This window comes from Echeneis naucrates, chromosome 18 (genome assembly GCF_900963305.1).
Source record: "Echeneis naucrates chromosome 18, fEcheNa1.1, whole genome shotgun sequence".
Classification (NCBI taxonomy): domain Eukaryota; kingdom Metazoa; phylum Chordata; class Actinopteri; order Carangiformes; family Echeneidae; genus Echeneis; species Echeneis naucrates.
The window spans coordinates 6,662,685-6,690,067 of NC_042528.1; the positions used below are offsets into that span (position 1 = coordinate 6,662,685).

The 27,383-nt window shown below is 42.0% G+C and overlaps 1 protein-coding gene across 3 annotated transcripts in view; it reads right to left on the minus strand.

Annotated features, from left to right (window-relative positions):
• LOC115058510 (adhesion G protein-coupled receptor L3) overlaps positions 1-27,383 on the minus strand; it is a 189,255-nt gene that overhangs the window by 132,810 nt on the left and 29,062 nt on the right. For all 3 annotated transcript variants that reach the window (XM_029525850.1, XM_029525849.1, XM_029525851.1), the window contains exon 3: positions 4,491-4,717. In XM_029525850.1, coding sequence (XP_029381710.1) covers positions 4,491-4,545 — 55 coding nt within the window. In that variant the 5' untranslated portion in view covers positions 4,546-4,717. The remainder of the gene's footprint in view (positions 1-4,490; positions 4,718-27,383) is intronic.

Consider the following 27,383-nt stretch of genomic DNA (forward strand, 5'->3'; position numbering starts at 1 on the left):
AGAAAACATGAGGCCAGCTGCTGGAGAATACAGCTGGGTCAAGCCTGTAATCATTAAACTATGTTTCATTTAATTTCACTGAACTAGACAAAAAAAAAAAAAAAAAAAAAGTAAGCACAACCGTCCTTTTACTTCCTCTCAGTCAAAGTTGTTGTCGATGCGGTGTCACCTTGGTTTGCACACAGACCTCGCCCCTCATTGGAGTGCTGTCCCTGACTGTGGATTATGCGGAGGTAAATGAATGATTGACATCCATCCAATCCGGAGCGCACTTATTGTCAATGCTTCAAGAGGCATCTCGCAGCCACAACAACACGCTGTAAGCCTCAATGCGCTCTACAAAGAACTTTCCGCCGCTCTGAAATATGAGCTCAAATAAATCATTTGTTTAATTAATTAAGCAAATTAGGCAAATCCGTGGATGCTTTGGCGGATGAAGTCTGTGCCCTGGCACAAGAAGATTAATTAAGTGGATCGGCTATGGGAACAATGAGAGTGACGTGAGAGTTTAATGCTCTTGTTTGGTTTGAGACTGCTAACCTTAGCGTATTGGTGCTCATACTTCAATGTGATCAACAGCGCTCCGTTTTGGCTCGGGTCCAACTTTGTCCGGAAAGGTAAGAGACAAAGCAAGATGGAGGGATTCTGTTCTGACTCCGGGTTTGCCGTTTAGCCGGCACTGATCTCTGAGCCTCGAAAATACACAAGCGCACACATGTGCTGAACAGATGCATCTGGCACACATCTGCCTCGCTGTCTCATCCATCCCTCATTACGTACCCACCCTGCTGGCAGGACAATATCTGCTTCCAGGCTTGATGTATGCACTGCTATCTGACCATGAAAAATATGCGTCAGACTTCACGCTTCCGTGTCTTGGATTGGTCGACGAGTCGTCATCCATTATAGCGGCTATGTCTCCAATTCCATGGGGTGGTATTAAGTGGAATGAATATAAAATCCTTCCTAGAGCATTTTACATGCACAGAAACGCATGATTAATGTGCTGCTCAGGCATGGCCAGAGTGTTTGGGGCATTGCTTTCCCATTGTTATTCACTGTTACCAAAACAATGACGAGAATGCATTTCACTTATTTTTCGGCCCAGTGACAGCGTCTGTGATGGAACTTTTTATTAATCTTGCAAGACTTTGTAGATGCACTCACAGGCAAGAACACAAATTGCACGCAAACCCATACAGAAGCGCACCCACAAACAAAAAAGGCACAACTCCACCACCCACACACAGAGCCACACATCCCTATCACCCCCCATGCTCCGTTGTATCACTGATTTCTTTTTCTTTTTTTTTTTTTCCCCATCTTGCTGCTTGCGACGCTTGTCCGGAAATATTCCTTCACTTTCGTCACACAGTCTAGAGTCAAACCATTGGGTACGTGCGGATATACAAATGCAGACAAGAAAAGGCAGGACAACGAACAGCTTCCATTCTTGGCTCTTTGCTAACATGGTATGTGGATTTGTGTGCATTTTCCTGCATGCATGTTGTGATTGCAGGAGGTTAAACTTGGCATGTGTGTCAACAGAAACAGCGCGAGTCCTTATGTTTGACTCCATTCATCCGTGTGCATGCATTAGCATGCCTGTGCCTGACTGTAGATAGACAAAAGGGACAACCGACGAAGTAGGCCAGCATCCCCTGGAGTACACGTTGCCAGCACTCTCAGGGAAAGTCGTGCACAATGACATTGTGGTGAGTATTCCCAGTCAGTCTTCTACAGCTGCAGAGCAATCGACCGGCAACATCTGGCTGTGTCTGCTTATAGCATCAGGGTGGTAGATGATTGCTTTTTCTTAATAAATCTCACAAATTATTTACTCGCAGTGTCAACCACTTAATCTGCTGTTCAAACATGCTCGAAATGCTCAAGCATAATTCCTTTGGTTACAGCATAAAGGACCATAGCAACTAGACGGTTTGCCAGCTTCATGTCGCCTATTCTTTTGGGATCAATGAGTGACTGATTGTTGGGGCTAGAGTACCAAACCCCAAATGATTGATTTCCAGGACTGTGTAGGTGTTTTTGCATGTTCCAGCCCATTTATGATGAATCATGCATGGATGACTGCTGACCATTTTCCAAATGGTTCAAACCACTTTTCAGATTGATGAATGTTTTTTTTTTTTTTTTCTTCTTACCTTTCATTACCATATTGACATTAACTAAAACCTTTGGCGGTCTGGATGGTACGAAAATGTCATTACCAATCAGGACAATTGAAAAAGATGATCTAGCATGTCTGGAAAAAGTAATGCAGCACTAATGTGAATATTATATTTGTGCTAAATGGGCTGTAACAGACAGAAATACAGCTTGCTGCCTTTAAATAAACTCGCTCGCAATATGTCTGCAACAGACACGTTTCAGCCACATCCCTCAGCCGTCTGTCCTCTCTAAACCACATCCATCCCCCTTGTGACACTTTCTAATTGGCTGTGGCTGCTAATGTTTGTCCAGCCAATGGAGCCTCAAAATGCACCGCTCCACTCCCAGGACATGCTTAAATGCCTTTTGTTGCAATTGTATTTACGGGAAATAGATTTGTTGTTTGGACACTGTGTACTCGTTTTGAAGCCAGAACAATGTGTGGAAGTGGGGGGGCTAAAATGTAGCAGACACGCACAAGAGTGGCGTGGGCAGGTCAAGAGATGATTACACGCTGCGTGATTGATGCATCTGTTGTGGACAGCACTTTAGAGCCGTTGCTAATCAAACACAAGGTCAAGGGGTTAAAACAATAAGGGCTGATGGCATTGACCACACGCAGACTCTCGGGTTGTGCGTGAATGTGCATGACACTCTGCATTGTATGGACTTTGTACACTCACTCGCGTCTTCAAACTGCCATGGCCAAGTATGAGCAAGTAGGATGTAATGCTGTATGTTACTATTTTATGAATAAACTGGATAGGCCAATATTACTATATTAATAGCACATGTTAGTGTCTGTTTGTTTGTGTTTCCCTATTAAAACTGCAAATCTCTAGCCAATAAATTTTTGATTTCCAGAGGCCAAAGTGGTTCTGCACTGACAGCAGCAGGAGTGGACTGACTGACTAAATATAGCTCTTAGCATTGAAGATTCCTCCCAAAGGCGAGCCTGCAGGCCGGGATGGTTAGGTTTAGTTTAATATAAATTTACTTTGTGATCTGAACACTACACATAGCTATTGCAAGGCGACATGGTGTAACACTGGGAGTGTTCAAATCACAGATGTGCACCAACAATGGCAAACGGTATCAGTCTCCTGCTGGTTAACTGCCTGTGTGGCAGTGTGTGTGTGTGTGTGTGTGTGTGTGGCGGGGGGGTTTATAGCCTGCCCACACAACAATGAACCAATCAAACAGCGGTGCTCCAATTGTCATTGGACATGGACTGACTTCTAAGCAAAGATAAATTTTAATACCACCAAGACTAAAATGCAGCCTCAGCTTCCTCATAATGCCTCAGCCCCCAGTCAATAGAGCACCATAAAGAGATATGCATGACATATAGGCATCTGCTGACCTCTTCCTATTGAGCATTAACACAAACCTACCAATCCCAGAGACGTGTGCTTTCATTAGCCCTGGGTGGTGAATCCAGCCACCACTGCCTTCCAAAGATACCGCAGCAAAAAAATGATTCAATTAGCTTCAAATCTCCCATTAATGATTCTACCCGTATGAAATTAACACGTTTATGGGCCATTGCACCACTCCCAACATTCCTTACATCTAAACCACAGCTGATCGTGATGAACTGCCCTCATCTGCACGGACAGACACACACCCACAAACCAGGCAACCGCCGCCACTGACTTCTCTTAATCTTAATTCAAATGACTTAATTTACTTCGCCTCAGGAACAATTCACAGAAGGCCAAAGGGAAGCATTGCAAAACTGGAGCAATTTCTGACACTAGGGGGGACAAAAAGACCTTATAAATTAATATGAAGATCCTCATATGTAAAATTATAAATTAAGCTTTTTTTTTTTTTTCCTTCTTTTCTTACAACCTCACATAACCCCATGATCCTAAACATACACCACAAAGCCAAAGCAGCACTAATGGTTCTTTGAAAGCAATTTCAGTTCATTTTCTTATTGCCAGGAGATCAAGAGACAGAGCCAGGAGAAAGAGGAATGGTTCTAAAAATAGACTGGGAAAAAAAAAAAAAAAAAAAAGAGAGAAACAGACAGAAAATGTAAAAAAAAAAGAAAAAAAAGCAGAGGGTAGGAAAAAGTTTCACAGAGTTTAGGCTGTAAAAATCTGCTAATTAGCAACCAGCGTTAGATATGACGGTGAAAACGAGACAAACATAAAGTCAGAGGCTTTAATCACAGTTGGCTGACAGAATCTGGCACTTAAATAACAGATGGATGAAATTCTGATACAGCTTCAAACCATGCCAGTCAACAAAATGCAAGGGGTATGGTTTTGTGCTCACATCTGCACACAGACACAAACACGGACAAAACTCACCCAGAGCGGCTGGTGCGAAGAGGCTGGCGAGGACTAGCAGGCGTGCGGTCCACATGGCCTCCTCCTCTTACCGCCCCCCGCTGAAGTTCCCAGTTGAGCTCAGCGCTCAGTCTTTTAGTGGCTAATGCCCGAATAGGGTGCTTCCTTTTTGGCACGTTTCCGTCCAATGCACGCTTTCCCCGAGACCACAGGTCCTGTTGCTCTGGTGCCAGATGTCTTCCGAAAAGCTGTTTGAAAAAAGACAAAAAAAAAAAAAAAAAAACATCAGGTTTTTTTGTTTTGTGGTTTTTTGTTGTTTTTTTTTTTTTTTGCAATGGACTGAGGTTTAGGAACTCTGAGTAACTTCTACTTGATGATTCTTTGTTTTACAACGGAATTAAGAATGTGGCATTTCCAGTATGAGGCACAACAGATGGATGCACCACGGCTTCATCATCCTTATGCCTGGTCCTTATGGCTTTGTGGGTTTCAAGTTGTCATCAAGTGACACGGTGCAAGTTGTTCAATCTTCAGTCGGCTGCAATCGTACCGGATGTGATCAACCAAACAAGCAGACTGTGACAACCACATAATATATTTTTGGATATTGTGTTGTTGTTTGCTCATCGAAGTGTTAACTCCCCCACCTTACCAACAAATCACCTCCACAAAAAGACGAGGAGTGAGCAATGAAGCACGAGCTGCATTGAGCTTTGGTCGACCAGTATGTGTGTGGACTGAATATATCATTAAAGGCGCATATGTGCTGCAGACGTGGTGTGCTTCTTTTCAAAGGCTGGTGGTTACTGAAATTACAAATGTGGCAGTGTTTTCCCTTTCCTGTGGGCATGTGCCATAACTTCACAGTGTGAGTTTTTACACCTGTTAATGTATTCGCACATGCCTTAGAAACAACTACTGTGCGTGCAGGCGTCTATCCAAAAATCCCCCTGAACAGAACGGATAACCGGATACACCTCGAGGAGCTGACTGAGCCGGAGCTCAACTGGCCCTCTTCTACAGCTCATGATTCCATTTGAAGTCACTGCTAAACTCTTTCTAGTTAGCTTTTAATTAACGGAAAACATTGTTGGCTTGTGACTGCTGTTAAATTAACACTTATGATGTGTCGAACACTCATAAAATACTGTGTTAAAATTAGCACATCCCATAAGTGAAATATTAGCATTGAGTGGGAGTGGCACAACATACTTCATGATCTATATTATGATTAGATCCTCAAGATTATCCCCATCAAGCCCATATCATGTTATTAAGGTTAAGACAGCTTTGATGGTTGGACCATCCAAACGCCAAAGATTATCCACTATCAGCCCTGATCTGCTGAAGAAATATAATCTCTGCATAATGATACGCCCACATAAGCGTTAACCCTACACATTACGCATTCTGGAGTGCATTTGATATTGAGGGGAGTTAATTCCATTGTGGGACGCCAGAAAACCTGGTTACAAAAGGTCAAAACGTGAGCACCACATCAAAGACCAGGCACTTGAGAGTATGACTGCCATCAAAATTTCAAATTGCAGCAGCACTAGAATAAAAATAATAATAATAAAAAAACCCTCCACTTTTATCAGACTTCCCACATCCATCCATCCATCCATGGCCGTATCGTTGTAATCCTTTCTGTCTGTGCATGCTTTGGGAGCAGCAATATTTCCCATCTCATATTCTAGCTCTTAATCCTAATTCAGAAATCCGAGATTAAAGTAATCAGATTTTTTTTTTGAGCAAATATTAATGGGTTTAGGAGGATATCTGTCTCTGACTAAACAACCCATTTGGGTGATATTCAGTTCTAAATCAGTGTGCTCATTGACCGATTCCAGAACTTAAGAAAACTGGAGCTTGAACAACTAATCTGGACTGCATGTCCTGACTTTCTTCCTTTGTGGGCATATCTATACATCTCTCTATATGACAGCATCTTTAAGACATTAAAATAGTGATCTAAAAGAGTGCGTTTGATCAAAGACATATGCTTGTGAGTAAACAGCCCTTTTAATAAAACGCTCAGCTGCTCAGGAACTCAATTGAATATGACATCAAATGAGATACTGCGACTCCCCTGACCAAAAAAAAATAAAATAAAATGCATTACTCCCAAAATAATTACATCTGAATACACTGTCCAAGCAGCAAATTGGACCTGAAGTTTATACTGTGGGACATATTTCTCCATTAATACAGGGCTGTAAACTGAGATTGAGGCGATATTCAAAATATCTATCAGACAAGACAAACTATCACCGGTATTTTCTGGTATGATTGTTGTCATATGGCTTCATTTGCAGCTTTGTAGGAGGGAGAGGCTGCTGCCGAAGCAAACAATCATAATTGTTTGCTCCCAGTGTGTGTGTACAGTAAGTGCTTGTGCATTTGTCTATGCGGCATCTCTCACCCATCAACAGATAAAGCAGCGACTACATCAACTACTTACACAGGTGCTACTTAGAATTTATCACACAAAATGAAGAACACGATCACAGTTGTTAATTTACCCCGCAAAAGAGGGAGGGAGGGGGGAAAAAAAAAAAAAGAAACACGTGGGTTTAGGTACAGGAACTGCTATCAAAGACCAAAACAACATACTATAAATACATATTTATGAGAAGGGTTTGGACCGAATTCAACGGGAAAAAAGAGGGAGAAAGAAGAAGAAAGAAAAAAGAGAAAACAGGGTGATAGTCCAGCAGTGCCAACTTGTCTTGTATTCCAGAAGGAGCCTTATGATACATTATGGTGCTGACGTTTCAAGGGTATTTGTTCTGAGGGGGATTTAGGATAACTCTCTTAGATAAGCTGGCCAACATTTAGCGGGCCTAGCAGCGTCGACAGCGTCTGTTCTTCGCCACATCAAGGAGACTTCTTCATTACTGCCTCCCCGTTTCCTGCAGAGGAACCTTTTTTTTTCCTAATCAGTGATGTTGTTTTTGTTATTTCAGTAATCATGCGTGCACCAACAGGGCCCAGATGAAACCTGACAGTTTTAATTAATTGACTCCTCTAGTTAAAGCAAATCGGGGGCCGGGTGATATAGACAGCAAGAGCAGTGGATGATAACAGAGGGAATACGTTGTCTAGAGACGATCATGTGATTGGGAGAAAAAGACAAATGGGAAGCAGACAGCGTTGAGGGAAATAAAGCTCTTTAGACGGAGCCAAAGTTATGGCTGTGTTTGAGTGGCTTGTGAGTTTCTTACATGTGACACAGTCATTATTTATCTGTAGCAATATTGATGACAACAAAAATACTCCTCTGGAAAGGTAATGCAGATGCTCATGGGTATTACAAGATTTCCAAAAGAGGATTTTTACTTATTTGAAGACAGAGAGAGCATTTGCCAGAGGTGAAATACAGTATGCCAACTGTTTTACATGCTCTTTGCATACGCTTTTCATATTTAAATACACAACTGGTAGTTTACATGAAAGTCGCTGTCTCTCCATTGAGATTGCTAAACTGCATCCCTGAAGTCTGTTCGCGCTAGAAAAGAAAGCAAATCCACTCTGATACAATGACATTAAGATATTATGATATTTTAAAAGAACAAAAGCTCATGAGAAGTCCTGCGACTGTTGGGAGTCAAGATCACTTTTGTACTTTTTCACTGAGATGTCACATGTACTACTTTAATGTGATTAGTTAGTGCTCCTGGGGTTTGATGGGATGGGTATACTATTTTACTTTTACTTTCAGTCATCTACTGTCAAAGATCTGGAAATTTCACTGAGAGAACCTTTGGCAGGAAAAATAAGCAAATGTAAATCTAGGCTCAATGCTGAAACCAGTGAATTAAGTAGCCCACAAATGAAGGCATTAAACACACTCATGCAAAAAGTCTGGAGGGAAAAAAGTGGCAAACTTCTTTTGCTTCACAATCATGCAGATATGCCCAACCACACATGTCCTTATCTGCCCAACAGGCACAATACAAATATATTTATGTTTCACATTTAACAAACTAATTTTAAGTTTAAATAACACTTAACAGGCAGAAAAGGCCAATCACAAAAGAAATTATTTTCTCCATTGTCTGATATGCAGTTCTTAACAGAGTTCATTACCAATTAGTTTGTTGTTTATTTTCTCAATGAATCCATTAATTATTTGGTCTTTGAAAATTTAAAAATAGTGGGAAAATGGCCAATATAATTTTGAACAGCCCAAGGTGATAATCAAAGTGCTTGTTGTTCCCCCCCTCCCAGATCTCCAATTTAGACCAGGAGAAGTAACAAATACAGATAATTAAGGAGCCACAGCAGGGACTGCTCAGTGTTCTTTCAAGATTGTGGACTTTTCTGTTACTAAACAAATCAATGAATAGACTAAGTCTTTTGTTTTGCAGTAATTATTTTTTTTTTCCCCAGCCTGTGTATACAGATGTAGCTGGACATTAGGCTTTATTTAGGAAAGCAGCTCCTAAATGTTTTCATGTTAATTCATCGTGATGATGGATCTGGGTTCCTTCATAAGCAGCGCTCTCATATTTATAATGCCAGTATCACTGCTGAGATAGCCATCGCGCTTATGCACATCACTTCCTGAGGGCAACTTCCCATCTGTCACTTCCTGACCTCAGGAAACCAAAGATGATGTTCATTAATCCAGAGGTGTTCCACACAATGCTGCTGCAACAAAGTGAAACTTGATCTCTGTGTTATCTGATGGGGACATACTAAGTATGATGTTACTAGTCACGCCTGCTTGAAGCCCTCCCATGTAACACTATGTAATGAAGTGGGATTGTGTTGCCGGGTTAAGTACCATGTCTCAGATTTTCAGCTGTTTCATGTCCAGATGCTTATCACACCAGAGGGGAGGTTCTGGTAATTTTTATGAGACAAAGTGTGTTCATGCAAATGAAGTGTCTCGTATAAAACGAATATTAATCAACTACACTGCATACAGCTTGACTGAAGAGCGCTCGATCGGAAATCTTAGGAGATGAGCTGAGATGATTAAAACCGGGATGATCCCTCCCCTTCAGAGTTGAAAATTATTTTTTTCCACTTGGTCGACTGATGGTTTAAAATTGAGCGGTCAATTGTGTAACTCGAAACACATCTGAAAAGTCAAAATCATGCTTTTCTAATGTGAGCTGAAAGGTGTGAAATACAGAAGGTAAATGGTGAGTGCTCTTTTAAGGCACTGTGTGCATCCCTGGAGCTTGACAGCGTGAGCAGCAAGGCATTCACTCATACAATTGGTTTTCCACAAGGGACTGCAATACAGCTAACCGGTGACAGGCAGATAATAGTGCTAACTTTAGCCTGAACAGTCTCTGAATGGTTCTATATGATAGGCTTGTTGAGTGTGACTGATGGCTTGGGTTAAATAATGGGACCATCCCTTCTCCCTCCCATGCACACAAAGGCACAGTAGCCACTCCTGACACACAAAACACCTCTAAACTAAAAGACAAGAGAAATACAATCCATTAGCGAAGAAATACTTGTACATACACACACACCAAAAAAAAAAAAGAAAAAGCAAGCAAGCCGCACAACAAATAACACAAATTACCATTACAAATATTTAACAGTCAACAGGCATACAATGGGGATGGGTCACATTCCCATGAGGGAATGTAAAGTGGCCTGAGCGGACATTCAGTGGGGTGAATAAATACAGATAGATGCATCGTTTAAGGGCAGGGCCATTCTGCCTTGAGACAGTTCTCCATTTTAATGCACGATCCATTTTCCATGACTTCTTTCTTTTTTTTTTTTTTTTTTTATCCCCTCTCACTTTCTCTCTCGTCATATCTTGCTTAATGCAGCACAAATGAATCTCAGGCAAAGGAAGACAGAGAGGAAGAGGCGGTGTAATAGGAAGGACAGGAAAGAGACCAGGACGGACTACGAAGCGTTGGGAAGGGAGGAATGCTTAGGACTGAGGAAAGGTAGATAGGAAGGTGGGAGGACAGACGGAGGGGAAAATCAGCAAGATAAATGAGAGGGATGGGAAAGGATGGATTCAACGGATTCACACAAGCACATGAAAGAAGAGAGGGAAATGAAGATATGAAGGAGGAAGCATATTAGATGTTGCTTAAAGGTCATCAACTGTGGTGCGAGCAGAAACCAATGTACAGCCTTCAATTCAGAGGCTGTTGCTATAGTGGCTCAGGTGGGCAGGTTACCATGACAACCTTACCTATTGGCCATTAATCAATTACAAGGAGCGGATGGCATGCTGTGCGCCCACTAACACTGCAAATCATCATGTGGCCAGGCTTGAATTTGGAAATGAGCTCAAAGGAGGCACGAAAAGTAGAGGTGAATGCATCACGCTCGCTGTCGGAATGATCGCGCTTCGTCTGGTCGTGTAGCGGGGAAACAGACAGGACATATGGAATTAAAACACTGTGACCCCCAAAGGTAAGTGAAATGCACCGTGTGGATTTCCTTTTAGACAGCAATATCGAGATGTTGCTGATGCATTGTGATGACAAGCAGTTTTCTGGGATGCAGGTTAATAGTATTGGCAGGGTCACAGCTATGATAGAAGCTATGGAGAGGCATCATAACATGCTGCTTTTATTTATGTATTTATCATTATCTATTAGCACTAGTTGCTCTTTGTTATATCTGTGTGCACCATTTGTTAAATGTTTGCGTTCCTATTTCTTTTAATGCATCTTCGGTGTTGTCCCCAAAATGTTGTTGTGCAGACGCTGTGTAATGACAATAAAGGCTACCTTATCTCATCACGGCCTCAACTAGCATCATTTTTTGTCACGTCAGCTACATTGACTGTCGCGGCGGCGGCAGCGCTGGTCTAACAATTCCTCTTTTACTGCCAACATTTGGTGCAGATCTCCATTCAGACAGCACAAAGACACCGCGCCTGTGCTGGTTCAGAAACAGTGTTGTGTTTTCAAAATGGGCAACATATGCTCGTAGGACGGTGGCAAACCATGACACTGTGAGCTACAAAGCCTACACAGAAACACAACACAACACAGACCACACCCTTTTACACTTGAAACAAAGCCGAGCCAAGCCATTTTTCTAATTACTGCTATCATTTTTCAGCAAAGCCTGAATTCAATTGAGCCACATTTGGAGGGCATCTGTTCACAAAACACCTCCATTTATTTTCTTTTTATTTGTATTTGACGTTTTCAGGTCTCAATTTCCCTGCGTTTTGTATTCCGTCTAACTGCATTTGCATAATTTTCCAATAGACACTTCATTCCCTGCCAGATTTGAGAATGGAGAAAACAATCACACACACACACACACACACGCACGCGCACGCACACACACAAATAACAACAGCCATTTCAGTTCAGCGTCTGAATCAGGGGTACAGCAAATTCCAATGTCAATAACACTGATCCCAATGGCGCATGCATTTCAATATCATTATTTGATGCTGAGCCAAGCGCACAGAATATAATGAAATCTTAAAACATGAAATGAATAGCATCTCTGCCATGGCAAATGTGATGCACATTTTCAACACGTACATTATGTATCATGCCGCATGCACTCAATACAGACGATGATTACCATGTTAATTCTGCCTTCCATCTGGTCCTCCATGTCTGTGTTAGTGTTTCTGACCAGAAATTTCTATGGCGCGTCAAGGTGGCATAATGATTGCAGCATGAGTGTTACTGATGGCAGAAATATGTTGTAAATGGTCTGGAAATGAGAGGTGCGGCTGTGTCACAAGTAGCCACAGTGGTCGCGACCACAGGGAATTCAAATGGGTTCCACCTGGACTCCACTCACAGTTCAATTAGATGGAGAGTGGGACAGGGAGAGGAGGGAGGGGGCAGACGGGTGGAGGAAGGGTTGGGGAGGGGGACTGAGGGCGTTAGAACAGAGGGCAGGTGTGTTTATTCGTGCACGTGTCCATCAGGGTCCACTAGATGTACAATTCATACATATAAATGAACGGCTGGCAGGGAGCGAGGCACATTAGCCAAGCCACGGAGAAAAAGCAGGGATCCTTGCTTCCGCATTATTTTCTGCATGTTAAATAACCCATGAACGTGACACACTCATGCTATTTTTTTCATATCATGCATTCCCTTATTGATCCATCACTCTTCACTGGTCTCAGCGAGGTTACTTTACCTTCACATGACAAACACTTGAAATACATTTCCAAACACCATGTTAATATAATGACGTGTATTATTTGTGAAAACAGCGAGTAGAAGAAAGCCATTGCTACAATGCCAACACTTCAAGCGTCTTTTTCTTATTGAAGCTTAACGGTTGACATTTCAGTCCAAACAGCCTTTGTGGAAGGCTGCTCCGTCTGTTATTGTCTGAAATGTCCTGCTCTTGGAAATGTTCCTGAATGTGCAAATATCAATATGAGAGTATGAACAAATAATCAATGCAGGAATATACTGAGGTGTGTATTTTTGTTGCATGACACTATTGATTCGCTGGCACAATGGCTGAGGTCCACATCTTTTCTTTGTCTTACTTGGTACCCTTGTGTGTGAAACGGAGATCACTTCAAAACAAAATGAAATAATTTTGAAAAATAAGACAGAAATACATACATATATAGAATAACATAGTACTTTGTCACTTTTATTTTTATGTATTGTTTTACAAGCTAAACTTTGCTCCACACCAAACAAAGAACTGGGATGTTCATAATTTCACGTCAGTTCATATAAACAGCACACATTCAAGACCTTCATTATACCAACTTGTTTTTTGTGCTGCTGAGTGAGGGTAAAAAACCTGCTTTATAAAAGCAGTCGATGAAAAAAAAAAACAAAAAACAAAAACAGCAAGCACTTAAACTACCCTAGACCTGTCCATCGCGCTCACCAAACGTCCACTTCCTTGTTGAATCACACATTCTTACTCAGCTAGTGCTTAAGAGGAAAATAATCATCCAAACATAGCCAACACAGGGGTCAAGGGTTATCATGGTGAATTTGTTTTCTTTCCTGCTTTCTTTTTGTTGTTGAGCAGCTTTTAGAAAAGGCTGGCTGAAATGCGAGAGCTACGCTTGTCACGACCTCTGTGACCTGGCTTTAGAGTGATCGACTACCGGGCAATCTTGTGAATGCCTGGCAAACAATTTGAAGTGAAACTTTTTTACTCAAAATTGAGAAGTTGAAAAGTACATGAAGAATGCGGCTGGTACGACAAGGTATGAAGAAAATGTTCTGTTTTTTTTTTTTTTTTTTCCCCCCTACTACGGTTTCACACACTTGACTGTCAGCCCACGCAGACCACTACAAAAAGAAACGACCTGAAGTACTGTGGCAACAGCTGCCCACCCAGTCAAGATCCTATGAACCGTTTCTGAATCATCAATGCTCAGGTCACCCTCAAGAAGAAGCAACACTACTTCTTCCTGACTTTGGAGTCCAGCTTTTCACAAAATGCTCAGAGATAATCATCTCTAATTGGGCATTTTGTTTTTCCGAGCTTTAGGGAAGAGGCTCCTGCCGAGTAAAGTATGGAGGAAGTGTGGAGAGCTGGCAGGCTGCGGGGTCTCTCAATCCTCACTCAGACTGTTATAGAATTGAGTTTGATGAAAGTTAGATTGGTCTGGGCAAACATCCTCACGGGGTATGTCCCTGGACAAAAAGAGCAATACTCTTCTATCTTGTCGTGGCCAATGCTCTCAGGCCTGAAAAATCCCAGCTTGTGTCGAGGTGCCAAATCTCACCACGAATTCTAAAACCTGATGAGATAGCTGGGGCCCCTCGGGCCGTGTCAACCTCAATCTCAATTGCAGAATTTTAATTCATCTTTTTCTTCCTTCTCCAGCAGTCCACAAAGTGTTTTATATTACGCACCTAATAATGAAGCTAAAATTTAAAAAAAAAAGTGGGCGGACATGAGATTTGCAGCAGCACCACATAAAACATGACTCCCGACTAATGTAGTTCTTGTGTAATAAGACTCAGCAGCGAGGCCTTTCATGCTGTGCAAGTTACAAAAAAATCCATTCAGTCGGTGCAGGTTTAATTCCACTAGATGCTGACTAATTCTAATTAAGTCATTAAAGACTTGGTGCGAAGTGCAAATCTGCAAACACAAGGAATTTAATGAAGTGAACTGGGGACCACAAAGAGAGAATTACATCGACACCATGTTGATGTTAACGATGGTTGTTCCATCTGTGTTGCTGCTGTTGTTGTTGTGTGAGAGTGAGGTACAGTGGGTTAGTTATGTGTTTTACTTGTCGAATCAGACCATGAACCAAGAGCACCTGCAGCACGCAGAGGAAGAAGAGGACTCTGTGTAAGCTGTCTTTGTGCTTTTATATACGCTGACACACCTCGGCGAACGTCATGAAAAACACACACACACACAATCCACTGACCTTGCCCCGTGTCTCTAGCCTGAGCATTAGAATGTGTTTGGGTTGGACTCGGCAGGCAACCTTTTCAAATCTAAAAGTGGAGGTCCCCCAGGGCGAGGACGTCACACAACGGTCGAGGATAGTTAGCGAATGTCAAACTACTGAAACAGACTGTACATCCACTTTTACAGCGCTGTGATCAGATGTTACACAAAAGCGAGTGTTGCTACCAACTGCTAGACCAGACAGCCTACCACAGAAAACAGTCCAAGGATGAAAAATTAAGAATATGGATGCAAACAAAGGGTGAGGATTGCAGAACCTGGAAGGCCAACCTATTGTGGTATGATTGGACTGAAACGCATTACAATAATAGAAAGAAATAGAAAAATAGAAATTGGAATATTGTGTGTTTGTCTGCAGCTGCGACAGTGGAAGACAGAGAGTGCAGACACACACCGTCTTACTCTCAAATTCTCTGACATCCTCAACCCCCTTCCTCCTTCATTCTCTCTCTGTCTCTCTAAAAACACATTTTAATTGACAGAGAGTACAGCCATCAGGACTTGTGGCTTGCTGGTCCAAGTCCTAATTGCACTCTGGTGTAATGTTATTCGTCCACTTATGCCACGGCCACAAACACCATTTTGACTCTCCACAGGATCAAGGCAAAGAAATCAGTAATTGCTTTTGACTTTCCAGAGTGCCGCACCCCCAAATATGTGGAAATTTTGCAGACCCACTCAGAGCGCAGTCTTTTAATGAGATTGCCTCCTATTTATGCCGACGGGACAACAGAAGTCTCTTGTTTGATGGCGTTGGCCTTTAACCAATCAATACTGAGTGTAACATTCATGCAAGGTCTTCAGGAGCAACCTGTATCTCATTTGGCCCAAAAAGACTGTCCTGTAAGGTCAGAGAGAAATTCATCCAGCTAGTTTTTTCCATGCCAAGGTCATGATGAGGTTTTTCTTTTTTACCCAATTAGCAATCTTTTGGTGTCTATGGAGCAAAATAAAATTCGTGGAGCGCTCTCTTTTACAAACTAGGCGTGTGTCCTTAAGCATCACAATGGCAGCTGGCTATTTGGTTCACTGTTTGTTCCAGAGTGAAATAAGTCAGCAATTGGAGAGCTGAGATTGCAATCTGCATGCACTTTATGGTGTCCAAAGGATGAATCCTGAGAGGCTGAACATTTCTCCTCTAACGTCACAATGACATTGAAAGTTTTGTTTTTTCAATGAAATATCTCGACAACTGCTGGCTGGATTGCCAAATCGTTTCGGTACAGAATTTCATGGGTCCCTCTGGATGAATTTAACAATCCCATCCACTGCTGTGATCATTTCAGGATTTTAATTTGGCAATATTTTGATTAATACTTGCATAACCAATGATTGCAGTCTGGCTCAATTATTCTGTTAAGTGCTAATTGGCAAATATTGGCTTGCTTCTGAACTAAGATGGCGAAAGGGGTAAATATACCATGTTAGCATTTTCACCATGAGGGTATTGACAGCACTGCTCAGCAGCTGGTATATATGTCGATTGTAAGTCTTCTTTAATCCTGGGTGGCAACAATGCATTTCTGAAAAATCCATAGTACAAAAACGTGATACTATAAAGCCTGTCTGAATTCCCATTTCATGCAAATTTTGAAAATCTTACAATTGTGTACTGACTCGTGGAATCAGTGTCAAATCGTTTTGGCACTGATGCCAATCTCACAGTGGCTGTTCTTTTTTTTTTTTTTTTTTGCATCACTGATTATCCTCTTTGATCCAAAGCCACAAACCCTCTCAGACAGAACAATATTGACTGCATTTCTCGGGAGTCGTGTCAGCTACCTCTACCCCGTATTAACAGCAGGGTGCCCTAAGCCCAGCTGAAGAAGGTTTTCATCCTCTCTCTTTTCATTCTCCTCATTTCATCTCTGTATCAATCCAACACTGGAATGTTATTCAAACTGCGCAACAGGCAATCAGGAGAGTGGGTGGGTGGGTAGCCGGGGGTTGGGGACCACCTTTAAAGCAAACTCTGTAACTCTATCCTTCTCATTACCGCTTTGCAATCCACCCACCTCGGTTCTCCAATGAGGCTGGCCAAGGGAAAAGGGTTTTTTTTTTCTTTGCATGTATATCATGAGTGCAAAGTAGTCTGTTTCAATGCCAGACTCTTTCTTTTGACTTGGACAGGGAGCAAAGTGGGGTCTCTGGGACTCTCCACAAGTCTGGCATGCAATTGCTGGACCAGTTGGTATCAGCACAGGGGGGAGTCTGGAGTGGGGGGAGGAGCAGACTCTGACAGACTCTGACAGACGTCCAATACACACAGCTGATGCCTCAGGCTGGCAAGTCTAATAACATCATCTGTGCGAGACATTACTGGTGAATCTCATATTTATTGCCCAATATGTCCATCGGGAGGAGTGGAAATATTAAAAGTGCAGCCAACACCACCATGCTCGTGTCAAAAATTTTAGAATGGATATAGTTAGGCAATTTTTGGCAAAGCTGGGCATACAAATTAGAAAATGAGGCACTGCCGCACAACAAGTATAATTGCAGTTGTCTCTGATTAACAGATGACTTTGAGCTCCCAGTGCAAGGGCTGCCTTTCCTATAAAAATCTGTTACCATCTTGTGTCAGAGAGACTTCCTCAAATCTGATGGACGCTTCCAAACTCAGACTGGAAAAAAAAAAAAAAGCGATGTGATGCAGCAAGTGGAGCAAGTCGAATTCACATGAGAATTACAGAAACATTTCAGTAATATAACCTTTTTTCTGAAGTATGTGTATGTCAGTGGTACTATTTTATTTTGGAGGTTTTCCATAGTTAGGATGCCAAGCTCGAGTGCTTTCCATATTTTCAGGTGAGGGTGTGATAGACTATCCCCTGCTGCCATTTTTTCAGACTTTCATTGTTGTCCAAACACTATTGAAAGCACATGTTGCTCTTGTACTGGGTTTAATGTTCTGTCATAGGCATTCTAGTTCAATTTTGAGTTGTCCTGCTGCCATAAATCCTCAAAAAGCGACAGATATTTATTAGTACGCCGCTGAAATTAGTCCCCAACAAATGCAAAAAAGTAGATTTTTCAGTTTAGATCTTCCCTGGGAACAAAGAAGAACCCCTGTTGTGTCCACTTTGGCTTGTTGGCATGTTTGATTTCTCCTAATAACCTCGCCTCCACTGGACGTGCAAACGCAGTCTCTGAGATGAGTGACGGCACCTCCCACCACAACACACCTTCAGCCTGAATCTCCGACTGCCTTATCATTGAGAATCATGCCTTTCATCCTTTTTTTGACACGTCGCTGCAACTGAGTCTCTGCGATGATTGATGATGGCAACATGTACTGCTTTGGCCCTGTTTTCTGTTGTCTAAACCCTGTCTGTGTGAAGCATGAATTGCCGTCGTTTCTGCTCCAGTCTCTGCAGCCTTATCTGCATATAGGTGGCATCTGTTTTGACCCAGCATAGTGCCCAGAGCTGAATCAGACATCAGCCAAAAACACAGTCTCAGAATGCAAATATCTCCACAGTGCATGCATCAATATGCTTCTGCTCTGATGTAAGCAAGAGACTTAGTGGTTCCCGAAGGCTAATGCAATTTCTTGATACTTATAGTTACACAAATGAGGTGGTGGCGATAATTAAAGTACTTTCTAATATAAAGTAATGAATTAAGGGACGTGTAATTCGTTGAACGATGTACAGAACCTGATACAGACGCAGATGCAGTAACAGATGGGTTTATTTTAAATCTCAATTTTGTTGTCCTTTCTCACTGATGTTTCATTTCCTGTCCTGTCCTTACTTTAGCAAAGGACATTCTGTGCTGCCATTAAATACCACATGGCTTTAATTTAGTCTTTGTAAGGACAACAGTGCATAAGATATTTCTACAATTTCGCCAACAGACGTTCTGTCAAAAGCAGCAACCTGTCAGCGGACTTGAAAGGACACATGCTAAGTGGAGCAACTCTGCTCAGTCTGACTCTGCAAATCCTTATTAAGATTGAAGCAGCTATCCAAGCCTGTATCTGAGCGCTAACGCACGCTGCTAAAAGGCACCAATAATTGAGCACATTGGAGGGATTTCCTCCTGATGCTTACATTTTCTCTCCACTAAACCTTTAAAATCCAAGTGACATGAGGAGGCCACTCAGTCAGCGTGAGCGTGGGAACGAGGCAGGCTGAACGGTCCATGCAGAAATGTGCATCGTAAGCATGGGCTCAGATTTAGCGGATTATAATTTTTATGACAGTTTTCGTTAGAATGTGTTTCAGATTTAATGCGGTTTGTGCCTCGGGTATTTCAACACAGCAGTCAATGCTGCCAATGATTATTAGTGTGTTGAATATTACGGAAACGGGCAACACGGCAGCATAGTGATTAGCGCTGTTGCCCGTCAATAAGAGCGTTGCGGGTTCGGTTCCCGGCTTGGGGCCTTTCTGTGTGTTTCCTCCCACCCTCTAAAGACGACACTGGGTTAATCGGACACTGCAAATTTTCCGTAGGTCTGAGTGTGAGTGGTTGTTGGCCCTGTGATGGACTGGTGACCTGTCCAAGGTGTACCCCGCCCTCACCGAGTGTGAGCTGGGATTGGCTCCAGCACCCCCCGTGACCCGGAAAAAGATAGGCGGTAGAAGATGATTGAATGAAGGAATGAATATTATGCAAAGTCTCCTTGCATCAACATAAATCAATGCCATTAAGTCTACACAGTAGGCATGAGGTAGATAGAAAGCCGAACAGGTCAAGGCATATCAGCTCAGAGAGATGGGCCTTACCTAACAATCAGTTGCAGCCTGATTATTTTTCCTTATTCTGGAGGGAACAAGAAACAAGCACAAGATCACTACAATTAGATGTTCGCACACTTCCACTGATTGGCTGAACAAGAAGGAAAAGTAGCCTCTGGCGAAATTACATTTTCTTTTTCTCGCCTTCCCATGTGTGATTTGAGCGGCTCATTTTTCCTACAGCGGTATGCTTTTGCCGCGCTGCTGCAATCAAAACTCAAAAGGTGTGCAACGCGGAAGCCAGAGCATGTTTCCACTCGCATGGAGTGCATGCACATGGCACCACATCGACAGCATGACCTCCGCATTAGACACCGGAGCAGCGTTATTAAACTGGGATCTGAAACTTGTTTCGCACTAAATTGAGTAGGAGAGGCATGAAAGCACATCTGTGTTTACATGGCGCATGTGCATGAGAGGAAATGCACACCTCTACATTGTACAAACGTATAGAGTGATTATGTTGAAACTATGAGTCAGACTTGAATGATATATTCCAGCAAATAAACATAACAGCCTCAGGTCAAGAGAGAGAGAGAGAGAAAAAAAAAGAAAACGCTGGCTTTTGAATTTTAATAATGTGTCACATTTGAACGATTGGAAATGAAATTATTTAGCGCTTGCGGTCTTTCATTGCTCCTTTATTATACATCTGCAAAGCAATTTATTCGTTATTGCTTTCAAATAGGGCGACATATCCTGGGTCACGTCTTCAAAAAGCTTGGAGAAAAAAAAATGGAAATTAACATGTGGTGTAGTAGCAGAAATAAAAGCACTGCGGTTTGTGGGTGTTAAATAGTTTAAATGTGCACATAATGTCGGGGCTACAGTGTGTAAAGCTTGCCCTTCCAGTAAATGAATTATAAATACGAGCGACCTCATGCTAGCGTGAAAAATGAAGCACTTAGCAGTTAGACAACTGTAGTTTGAGGGTTCAGAGTGCCATATGGCTTCATATCAACTTTCAGCAGCTTGGCGTGTGATGTGATGGACAAAAGGACAAACTCAAGCTGTCTCTGGTAGGTGGTGCACATCAGTGAGACATCCTCGAGCGATTCATTTCAATTCCTCCTAGGGCCTTCAGTGAAGGTGACAAATATTGGCTCAGCCCTACTTTGGGAGGATGTATTGCTGAAGCTGCTTATTATTGTTTATCTTGAAGAGAAACCTACTTAGAAATACAGTTGAGTATTCAGCATCTTCCATCACTGTCCCCACGCAAGTTTTTAAAAGCGGTAATAAATGGTCAGCTCCAAACCTGACAAGACGATACACGGCAGAGAGTAAGTGGGATGAGTGTGGAAGTGGGACACTCCAAATATAATTCTTCTGATTATCAATATATATGTATGGAAAAATCCCACAGCACAGGAGGTCAGGATATGAAGTGAGATACATCTGATTTTGTGTTGCATCCAGAAGTCTTTGGAGCTTCGTGTCCCGGACAAGTAATATATCCTGTGGGGCGCCTAAACCAAGTGAGCACATCGACCTGTTTTCTTTCAGAATGGAAATGAGAAACTGGGCAAGAATACTTACGAGCGAGCCTTTTTCAAAAACATGATTTTGCATCATTGCAAATGCAATTTCTGATTAAACAGTCAAAGAAAAAAAATATTATATTTCATACAATGATGTTTTTAAAAGTCAGAGGGCAAGCTGCTGACAGACAACCTTCCTGAGTCTCTAATACGTGGAGCAACACTCCCAAAGCCTTTACTCCCCCCCCCCCCCCCCCCATCTCCACAAGAGATATCATACAAAGAACACACTCCGCTGGGTTATTGATTGGTTCCACAGATGCAAGCAGCAGGTTTAAATGGAAATACTAAGTTTGCATGGAGGGAAAAGTAATATGATCTGATGAGCTCAGTCTGCATGGAAACCTATCTTGTCTGATGTCTTTTCTGGCAACAGCACAGTGCATCGTGAATCTACGGGTCCAACAAATGAAAATGATTAGTTGGTGGGTTGAGCCAACAAGATTGATCAAATCTGTTAACTAAAACGAGAGTTAATGATCCTTTCACAATCTGGTTAAACTAAATACATCTTATATTACAATTATTCAAATATATATGCCCATTGGAGGAAAATATAATAACCGAATCACAATTTTGGAGATTAATGTCTTCAGTAAACGCCCAGGAATTTTGTCTTGCAGAGAGACGAGCAGGAGAGCTAAACGCAGTGTTTTACGTCATTTTTTTCAGACTCAATCACCGGAGACTAAAAGAGGAGCCAAGAGCTTAATATTCAATCTTGCCATTTGCCTCCAGATTTCTGGATAACGGTATCCTGTCCACTAAACATAGCCTATTTAGAAATTCAGGGACAAATGCCAACTTTCCGTTTTTATAGGACATTAGACAAAAGAACCAGAAAAAGTACATCCAGCATCTATGTTCTGGCAAAACGGGTGGATTACAGTATCCTACCCACAGATTACTGTCGGACAATGCAGCGGAAAAACATTTACAACCAGGATTAGGGGGAAAACTGATGGAAAACAGGATTATATGAACAAGGGAGGAGGTTCACAATAAAAGGAGTTTATTTAGATCCCCCCTTTCTTCATTAAAGTAAATATAGAGCACTTTCTCTTGAGATACGGACTTACAAAGTCGACTCATTTTCCTCAGAGAACCTCATCCTGTGAGCACAATGCTGGAAATAACTCCAAGTCCTCAGGTGAGGGCCCTGTGGGACAAAACTGGAGGAAGTGTACTTTAAGTTATTGTACACAGCTCATCCCTAGGTACTTTATCTGAGGACTGACTTCTTGTGAAGGAAGAGAAGATGCCTGACAAAGTATTATTTTTAAAATGTTCATATTGTGCTATCCCATTGGGAAAGCGGTGGCGGCTCAGGAGGACTGGTCAAATAAATTTTATTTCAGCTGGACATAGCTCCCCTAATATACTCTCTCCAGGCTGCGTTGGTTCAGGGTTTAGGTAAAGATATAAATAAACTTTTCTCTGTTCCTTGTAGTCATTTAACGTCCGTGGTTGAAGTGCATCTATTTAGTTAAAAGCACAAGAAAAGGCCGGGGCTGTTTTTCAAAAATTGATGACGGCTTTGCATAAATTATGCAAACTTTTGTCCTTGTGCCAAACAGTGCATCTACTGAATAATAATCACAAGAGGGACTTGGGGATATGAGTATGCAGAATATGAAACACACGCCAACGTCCCCTGTCGACAGCAGCTAAATCAAGGAAAGGAGACGAGGTTGCAGAACATCACGAAAGACACAAATGTGACAACTTTTCATTCCTTTGCTCTCTCTATAGTTGATATTCTCCTAATGCAAACTGTTCTGCAGTTCAACAGCCTCACTGCTCAAACTGTCAAATTGTTAACATCATCTGTAGGACTGGTACCTATGAAATTTCTTGCCTGGGCATGTAAATTAACAACCCATTACTTTATTGTCATGTTTAGTGGCTTGTGTCACTGTTGGACATTTACAAGGATTCCATGTAAATTGGAGAAAGCGTGGCTTGATAACTCTGAGTAAGGCCGTTAAACGTTCGCACCGGGAACGACAGAGTTCATCTGCATTTTATAGAGGACGGTGAATGAACATCTTGGAAATTGTATTTTTCAAAGGAGATGTTCCTGTTTTATTCAGATAGCAGAACACAGAAACGTGGAGATTATTTCCTTTAGAATTGAATTAATTGGAGTTATGTACGTCAAAGTTCTCCAGACAGAGAGTGTGAAGACAGCAGCTGTTTGGCTCAAACAGCGCAGCAGTGAGATAGTTGTTGGTGATTTGATATGCAAACGGTTTCACCTTATTTGTTAATCCTGTGTGACCCGTTTGGGAAGACAAAGGTGTCCAATTTCAGATGAATCCTATCACTTCTCGGTATCAGTAAGCACAGATAGATATTTTGATCTTCAAAGGAAAGCGTCACAGTTTTTGTTCTTACTTTTAAGTGACATTCACTTTTAATTACTTAGTCACCAGAACTGCACTGACCATTTCCGAATTAGACAGCGCTGCACTGCCGTGATTTAAACACAACTTTGAAGTTGGGACCCCCCCACCACCCTTAAGTACCAGATATATTTTAAAATTGGGAACGAGTCAGTTTATGTGAGGTTGGTATATTTTGGGGGCTGCGAGGGACACACAGAAAAAAAAAACAAAAGAAAACATAGAGAATTAGATAAAACACATTTAACCAGTCACTACAGATGAGAATGCTGTTAATCTCCTTACTCAACATTTTCCAAAATGTCAAACCATTCCTTTGAAATTACAAACGGCTAATCTCTGTGGGCTAATTGATTTGATTAATATGAGAGGACCCCCCCCCCCTCGTGAGTTTTCAATAGGTGCCTTGTTAAAACATGTGATAACTCCCAGTAGGCTGTCTCACTGAATACCAAATGGATTTACTGGATAAATCAGTATGCACGATTTATGCAGGGCATTTTGTTGTTTCCTTTGTTTCGTTGTGGAAATAGCGGGGGAGAGTTCTTGATTGATTTATGGAAATTCATTATGCGCCTATGACATTTGTCAGGCTGTTGTATCAATTGCAATACAGTCTGCAACAATGACCAGTGCAACATCACAGATGGAGCAGATGAATAACAAAGAACCACACGCTTGGACATTTGATTATGTTATTAAAAAAAAAAAAAAGAAACAATGTGCCTTTGCATATCACTTCACAGTCGACATGGATTTTCATCAGTATATGCTTAAAAAAAAAAAAAAAAGTTAGATTGATGTGATCACAAGTAAAGAGAGTCTGACGTGTTTAAATACACACGCACACATGAACAGCACACTGCTGCACACATCTGCTCGTCAGTGAGCCCGTTGGAAACTGTCACATGCCTGGCAGGTTCTGTAACTCAGGCAGATGGTGCAGCACAATTAGGCCCACCGAATCTCTCAATCAATCTCCTGTATACCATCTGAAGAACCTGGACCCGGGCTGGCTCTCCGTGTTAAACCAACACGTTGGTCCACTTTGTATTCCAGCCCTTTGTTTGCAAATAATTTTTACTCTCACATGCTGCAAAACCGTTTCTGTTGCCTTGCTGGAACTGACAACTGCCTTCTTTTGCTCCTAATATTTGCTTCGCTCTCGTCCTTTTTTGCAAGCTACAATACCAACAGTTTCCACACACGCCTTTTTTTTTTGTTTTTTTTTTGTTTTTTTCCTGCTACAAATGTCTTCTTTCTGCCTTTGCACTGCAGTACCACCCACCCCCTGTTTTCCTCTGGCCTTTTTCTGCCCGCTCTCTTGGCTTGTTTAGCCACTGGCTTGATTGCAAGACTGTACTGTAGACAATAGGCAAGCGCAAGTGCTTCATTCGCACCCAATTACTATGAAAGGGATTTTTCTGGCAAGAAATTCACCGAGGAGCACAATGAGCGTGTCACACAGGAACACGCTATCCCTGCCGTTTCACGTTGTGTCCTATGTACGGCACACAAAAGAGAAGAAAAGTGATCTGCTGTAACCGACAATAATTTAATAAGGACCATTTTAACTGAGGTGCTAACAGAGACGGGAAACATCTGCTGCTCACGCTGGGCCCCTGTTGGCCCTGAGGATTTGCTTTTGATCAGTGGCCCTCGCAGCCACCTTCCTACAGGAGCTCAGATGAAACAGCCTCTCAAACGCACACGGAGTTGGACAGAGAGGCAGAGAGGCACACCTACACTGGAGGAATTGCAAGCGCACACATACAAAACAAACGAAGAAAGCGCATCCAAACTTTATATGCAGACAAGCAGACAGATCCAAGATGCATTTGAAAAAAGGCATCCACTTCAATATCAGCAGCTTCTTTCAGGGTGGGGGAAAAATAAAAACTTATCTCACTTCTTTTCCTGTCCTGCATTTCCAGAGGAAACCAGCCAAACACCTCACTCAACAGTGGGCCAGACACCACCTTTGGACTGCCAATCCCGCTGTTGTATTTCCTCCACCTGTGACGGGAAGATGATTCACTAGGCCTGCCAGACTGCATCTAGGGACTGTGTGTACTGGGGCATACTCTCTGCCAGCATAGACAAGGGAGGGAGGAAGGAGAACGAACACACACTCACACACACACACACCCACACCCACCCTTCTGAACTGCACTGAGACCTGAAAATGCAGCTGATAAAATAATGTGTTCTCTGAGCAGATGCATCACATTCTACCTGCTCAGGGTTTAAAAATTCACCAATTCAAACTGAGGCATTGAGCCAAATCATTATGACACAGCACACAAAACATATCCATGGGGAATGTTAAAATCGCCATCACCCTGTGTGAACAAACCAGTTGCACCCGAATTATATGTGAATTAGATATTTTTCTTTTTTTCAACAGGGCATGTGTATGTAATTTTTAGGGACTGTATTTTTAGCTGTGAAGCCCACGTTCCACCTGTGCTGCATTCCTCTCTGAATACACAAACAGCACAGAGGAATATTGCTTTGACAATACAAATGGAAAACTAGATATAAGCAGGCAACACACATTTCACCAAAAATTACAGCTAGGCCGTGCCCCAATCTCATCTTTTCACTCACATTATCTCATACTTTTCTAGCATTTTATTTTTACTTTGTCAGTCAAAGGCAGCTATTTGTAATAATTCAAAGGACGGTGAAATTTAGTAATTCAGGAGAGCTTTCTCATGTTCTAAAAATAACTGCACTCTTTTTAACAGGCTCCTTGATAAATTGCTAAATGAAATTAATTAATGGGGCTAAATAATCAGAAAAACCTGAAAGAATCGACAAATTACTACAGCAATCTATTTAATGTAAGGACAGAAGAGTTAAATTGGTTTGCAAAGGATTTCACTGGCACGGGTTAAGATTTCATTACATGTAATGTGTGCTTAATAAATTTCAATGTATCTAAAACTGTATTATGTCATAGATCCCATGTCAAAAGGGAATCCAATTTATCTAATGATAGACCACTGCCTCCTGCCTGTATTTGTTAAAAATGAATCAAAAAAACATATATACTTTGCTGTCAGCAGAAGTGGAGAAAAAAAATGGTGGAGTACAACTATAAAGGCCACAAGAGTTCAAAAGTCTTAATGTAATGACTTCTGCATAAGCCAAAGGAATTTCCACCCCCCCCTCGCCGCTCTTGCTCCTCGCCATTTCCAGGTGTTCATTATTCTAACCATGGAGAACATCCTGAGGGTCATGCCATGTTCTAATTCCTAATTAACTGCCCAGAACAGAGATCATGGTCGGCAGTGACCCTGACCGTTGAACAAGTCCAGTTGGAGTCTCAGAGCATTACTCTTGCTCAGGTTCGCAACTGCTCATTCCCAATAAAAGCCCTCTTCTAACGTAGTTATTGTAGCATGTGTGTCATGGAACAGTAAGAACTGGGCCATTCTTTCAGAAAGACAACCTTAGGCCCGCTGCAGGCAATGCATAACTAGAAACACCTGTGGACTTTAGGGCTTATGGGTAACCTCTGTTGCAGATCTCCTGAGGGATTCTGTTTATGTTGTACATGCTACTTATCTGTCAACCAAGGATGACAAAGGGACAAATGCATCAAATGAATAAGTCTTGACTTAACAGCTAATCTCCACTAAAGCTACGTACCTATCCATGGCATGTTTTTACACTGTCTGAGATTAGTCATGTGTACACTCGCGGCGCACATACATATCCGGCCATTACTGAAACTTGTAGGGAATACAAAAGCGGCGGGAATGACTAAATATCTATGTTTGCTCTGGAGAGATCAGGCATGCCCTCCATGTTGCAACACAGCCG